This window comes from Pteropus medius, unplaced genomic scaffold, assembly GCF_902729225.1.
Source record: "Pteropus medius unplaced genomic scaffold, Ma_sr-lr_union100, whole genome shotgun sequence".
In the NCBI taxonomy this organism is placed as follows: Eukaryota; Metazoa; Chordata; class Mammalia; order Chiroptera; family Pteropodidae; genus Pteropus; species Pteropus medius.
Window position 1 is genome coordinate 1 of NW_024346699.1, and position 5663 is coordinate 5663.

Consider the following 5663-nt stretch of genomic DNA (forward strand, 5'->3'; position numbering starts at 1 on the left):
CCTGTCTCCCTGGAGGACGAGTAGCGGGCATCCCTCCCACAGCAGCAGCCTCAGTGGGAAATCCCAGTCACACGCGGTGTGTGAAGGGACAGGGGTCTCCCACCGCCACCGTCCTGTTCACGGTCCCCAGTTCAGCAGTGAGAGCCCAGGGCTGGGCGCCCACACACGAAGCCACACTGCCAGCCTTGGCGGGGGAGGGGAAGCTCTCCTCTGCTGTGAGGAGCCATGGACCCCCTGGAGTGGCTTCAATACCCTGCAGGGTTTGCCAAGCAGGGAGATGATGTCACCACGACATTATGAGCTTCCTCCCAACACCAGATTTAAAAGAAAAAGGAAACATGTCACTTGTAACCGGAAATGAAAATTATACTCGATCTGAACAAGTTGATGCGAACATCAACAGAATTTTAAAATTCTCTTTCCCCTTAACAGTCTCCCAGGAGCAGAAAGAACTGGGAAGAAAAGACGAGGGGATTTGGGGTGAAGGGGAACAGCAGGGAGATGAGATTTCTCGTTAAATTTTGAAAGTTAACTACAGAGTTCGTGTTTCCACAGTGGAAATAAAATACGATCTCATATTCATTTCAGAATCGTTAGTACCTGGTCTGCTTCATGAAATGCGCATTCTTTTCGTTCTCATTGCTCATGAGCCGTGTCTGAGACCCCAACAGATTTCAGACAAAGATTCGTACCAAATTACAATGCCTTTTAAACGAAGGATTCTTTGATAGTGGAGAACAATGTGTATTTGATGTGCACCACATTCAAGATGAAGATGACCTCGATCTTAGGAGGACAAGAAAGATTTAGAAAGAATAATATAAATATCTGAGAAACAGAAGCGATATGGGCTTCCATAGTCACTCTAAAAGACAGAAATAAACGACCAGGACCATGCCGCTGACAAATAACTAAAATTACGACGGTTTCAGAGCTAATGCATTTATTATCTATTTTATCATGAACATATGGGAAGTCATGGTAATTAGCCAGGAATCCTGACTTCTGAAGGGAGCCCTGAGCCAACCCTGGAACGTGTCTCAGACACTCTCAAGGCACCGTGGGCCAGAATAACTCTTTTCTACTTGGCAGGTCTAGAGCCGATGTGTCTATATATAACATATATATAACATGAAACAGGATATAAACTATGTGTTATAATATTAACTTATATCATGATTGTTTATGTATTATATATCATATTTGTATATTACCTAATATACTCTTATATTACTAATTGAAATATAATGTGTCACATATACTACTTATATATGTATATGTAATGTTTATATATTATATAATATAATCCTCTCATTAATAAATTAATTTATTTGTAAGCAGAGACCCAGACATTAGGAGCGGCAGCGGCAGCTCAGTCTGACTCCACAGCCTAGAAGGAGCGATGGAGGGTCACGAGGTGACATCAAGAATGGACGGTCAACCACCTGTGCGCAGACGATGGGAGCAGCGCAGTGCCAACCCCACGCCCCGTCTTTCCTCCTCACGAGAAAGGAAACCCCGTGTCCTGCGAGAGAGGAGGGTGCGGTGAGGAATGAGGACCACGACACAGAAGCCCGGAGCTCTGCTTGCTGAAGTCTCATTGCTGGATTTCGGACCCTCGCCTCCCCAGGTGTCTCTTTACCTATGTCCAGGTAGCATTGTAGGTGATTTGTTTTCTTGCAAATTGGTTCTAGATGTGAGATTGTCTATCCTGCCTGAACCGCAGCCGGCGCTGTGACTCCAGGAGCGGTGGAGGATGGAGTAGGCGGCCAGGGTGTGAGCTAGAGCCATTGCTTACGTGGCTCCAGGGGGCCCAGGTGCAGGAAAGTCACCCTTCAGTGAGGACAATGCTGCCCAAGTGTGCAAAAGCCAATGGAGCATTTTCCCAGCCCGCCTGGCCCAGACACTGGACTCTCAGGACCCGTCCCGCAGCGCCCCCTGCTGGGCCCAGTCCCCACAGCCTCCAGCCCATTTCACACCACCCAGCTCTCCTAGAAGGGCTTCTGATATTTGCAGGTGGATCTTTCTGATGTCACTACTCAGGGAAGTAGAATGAGAAGCTTCCCTCTGTGGTGTGGGGAGGAGCCATTAATTTTTCCAAGTCACTACTGACCTCCAGATATCCAAATGAAGTGCTCTGTTTTCGTGAATTTTGGGATTGCCTGATGGTTGAGCTGGCTTCGCCTGGTTCATTACCAGCACATGATGTTCCTGAACCTAGATCCTCTAAAGTTCCCAGAGAACCCCGTTAGTTCATATGTGGTCGTAATTCCACCTGGGTCACCCTGACATTTGGAAATATGCGGTTGATGCTGTTGCTGTTGTCAGGGTCCCGCGTAGTGTCCCCAGTCCCAACTAAACTCGTCTTGGCTTTTTGGGTCTGTCTTTTCCATGACATTATAACACTGTCCGGGAACAAGATGTCGTGTGTTCTCGATAACATCTGTGGGATCTCCTCTGTCTTTGAATGTCTTCTTGGCAGTACTTATTTTCTTAGGATTCTCTGACACATTAAATCTATATTTTACTCGAGTTTTGCTATTTCTCTCAACACGAGAATTGACACAAAAAGAACATTACTGTGAATGAAGCTGTCACCCACTTCTAGAGGTCGCTCCTTCACTCCTGGCCTGAGGACCCCTCGTGGCCTGTTACGAAATCTGCATTGGGCCTGATCAAGTTCCTGTGTTATGAGCTCCATGCATTTAATAGCGGTTGGGTTGATAAGGTCTATGTGCAAAAGAATTGATTTTTAATTCGATATCATCCCCAACAGAGAACCAGTGGGGGTAAGGATTTGGAAGTCGTGGGGATTCACTGGAGAAAGTGAGGACGTGGTGGGTCTGAAGCCATGTCCATAATGGGGAGGGGTCTTCAAGTACAAGGAAAACAGGACCTCCCCAAAAGTGACATCTCACGAGAGACATGAGAGAGAAACCCAGGTTCCTTAGGGTGTCAGGGCTCAGGGAAGAAGGAGGGTAACTTGGGCCGAGAGCAGGGGACATGCCAGGGCTTGGTAGAGGGCCACCTGGTTCTCCTGGGTCACTTGTGCTGGACTTCTGCTTTCCTTGCCAGCTTTGCCGGCAACTCTGAGGAGTCTCGTGTTTCTGGTACAAGGTGATTCTGTTTGCACTGGAGACCAGTAGGAATACGAGGTGTTTTCATTGACCTCATAAACATAGACCAAGGTGAGAACATGAAGCCACCAGGTTTAATAGTACATGTGACAGCAGAATCTTTAACCTGAGCTGGTATGGGACACAGTCAGAGACAGAGCAGTGATTGGACAGACAGAGGTGTGCAAGGCGGAAGTTCACCTCACTTCCTGCTGGGATGGGAGTTCTATGTGGCAGTGGGTTGCATTTAGTCATGTGACAGTAATAATCAGCCTACTCATCACGCTGGGGTCCAGAGTTGGACAATAGGCTGCGTGTACAAAGCAGGAGTCAGAGATAAGGGCTGAACCCCTAAGAGTCAATCATCTCTGTCCTAGGTTACAAGGTAGGGGCTCTGTCTGGGAGCGATTGAGACCATTGCCATGGTGACCCCAATGTGTCTGTTGCCCCTTCTGCAGGAGAATGTGACCTTGGATTTGGGCTCATCAAGAACTTCAAAAGTGGATGATGTGGGTACCTAATGGAGACTTCCCATCCTGTTGTCCCGCATCCTGCCTCAAGCCTGGATGGTTGGAAAGCTCCAGTGAGGTCTGCAGGGACAGGAGGACACAGTCAGTGACTGTGGGGTCAGGAGATCCACTCAAGGGAATCCCCAATGTCTGAACTGGTGTCACTGTAAGGACCTATCATCCATGGGCCAAGTTCACCCCCTTCCCTGGAGTGGACTCAGCATTTCCCAGCAGCTGTGAGATACCCCAACACTTTCGTATCCCATGGAGAAGGTTCTTGGCCTCAGGTCCCAAATCCTTTTTGACAATCGCTCCTCTCCTGACATCATATCCGAAGTCTCAGGTACCCAGTGAGGGTCCCAGGCCAGCTCTGTGCCTGGAGTACCTTCCGGGCCTGCATCCTCACACAGCACCCCACATCTCAGTGCCTCGTTGCTGGGACACTGGGATCCTCGACTCGCCGTGATCACAGGAGCCTAGGAGGAATGGGAAGGTGTGTGCTGTGACCCCTGGAAGAGCAGAGTCCGTGCTGTGCAGGACGGTCCACCTTCTGGGGTGGTCCCCGCTCTGACAAACATGAAAGCGAGGAAAGGCTCATTTTCCTCATTGAGGAGAAAAGGGGCAGCTGCATAGACTCTGGTTATCTGTCCCCAGAACAGCCGCCCCACGTCTAAGAACTTCTGCTCTGCTAGAGAAAATCAGTCAATGTGTTACCAACAAGGACAGATTTAGAGACGAGGACACTATCTAGACAAAGCTCCCTGGGGTGGGTCTCAGCCCTCACTTTTTGGTCAAACTCACAAAGAAGGCAGCTGTCTGGTCAGAGCAGTGGGGTCTGCCCAGGGAAGCCCCATTGCACTGGAAACAACCAGTTTTTGTCTCACTTCCCCATGGGCCTGCAGCACTGTGCGAGCACTGAGACTGCTGTCATATGTCTGGCAGTAATAATCAGCCTCGTCCTCAGCCTGGAGCCCACTGATGGTCAGGGAGGCTGAGCTGCCAGACTTAGTGCCAGAGAATCGGTCGGGGACCCCAGAGGGTCGTTTCTTATTATCATAGATGAGGAGTTTGGGGGCTGTTTCTGGGAGCTGCTGGTACCAGTGCACATAACTACCCCTAATGTTGGAGCAGGAGATGGTGACACTCTGTCCCGGGGCCCCAGACACTGAGGACGGCTGGGTCAGCACAGACTGGGCCCAGGAGCCTGGAAGAGGGAGAGACACAGAGATGGTGATGCTGGGGCTAGAGACATCAGGAGCGAGTAGGGCCCCATGTTTCCTCCCAGACTCCCCTCCACTATCCCGGTATCCGGTCACCTGTGCAGTGAGCGAGGAGGGTGAGCAGGAGAGGGGACCAGGCCATGGTGGAGATGATCACCGCGTCCTGTCCTGTGTCTCTGCAGCTGAAGCAGAGCTTCCCCCAAGTCTCTCCCTCCCTTCTTCAAGCTCTGACAGAGGGAGGGTCCACTCATGCAAATGAGACCCCCAGCTTTCTGAACCTTCACTGAGACTCTAGTCACGCCCCTCTGCCTGAGGGAATTAGGGTGTGGGCCAGAGCGGCTCTGTGTGGGGTGGGGAGGTCACAGCTGTGAGACCTGAACAGAAGGCAGCAGGCAGTGCCAGGTGGCTGGTCCCAGCTCTGAATACACTTAGTTCAAGAGCAGGCCTTGACCGCCCCCTGGTGTCCAGCTCCAACACACTATTGTGTGACTTGGTGCCCAAAGCCCTTCAGAGACAGCTCCTGCCTCCCCACTGCTCTGTTCCTTGTCTCCCTGCCTGAGGTCCACGATAGCTGTCACTTCATGTGGCCTCCCCACCATCTCAGCAAGTCTTCATGCTCTACTCAGACTATAGGGTTTGTCTGTCTCCAGCTTCCTGACTGTGAGGTTTGTTTTTTCTCGTTACTTCATTTGGAGCGTATTCCCAAGTCTTCTCATTATTTTGACTACCTATATTTTGTCCTAAGAATTAGATGAAATAGTTTCTCTCCTGATTTTGAAAATGTGGATGTGCGTAGAAGCGACCTCCGTGTGGACTGT

The 5663-nt window shown here is 50.2% G+C and overlaps 1 gene segment (V, D, J or C); it reads right to left on the reverse strand.

The window, feature by feature from the left end:
• Positions 1 to 3243: 3243 nt before the first annotated feature.
• Positions 3244 to 5033, reverse strand: LOC120613806 (immunoglobulin lambda variable 1-40-like; the record flags this gene model as incomplete). The annotated part of the segment is given in 3 exon segments: positions 3244 to 3325; positions 4542 to 4829; positions 4942 to 5033. Coding segments are annotated over 3 exon segments (416 nt in total), but the record flags the coding sequence as incomplete, so codon positions are not given.
• Positions 5034 to 5663: the final 630 nt, after the last annotated feature.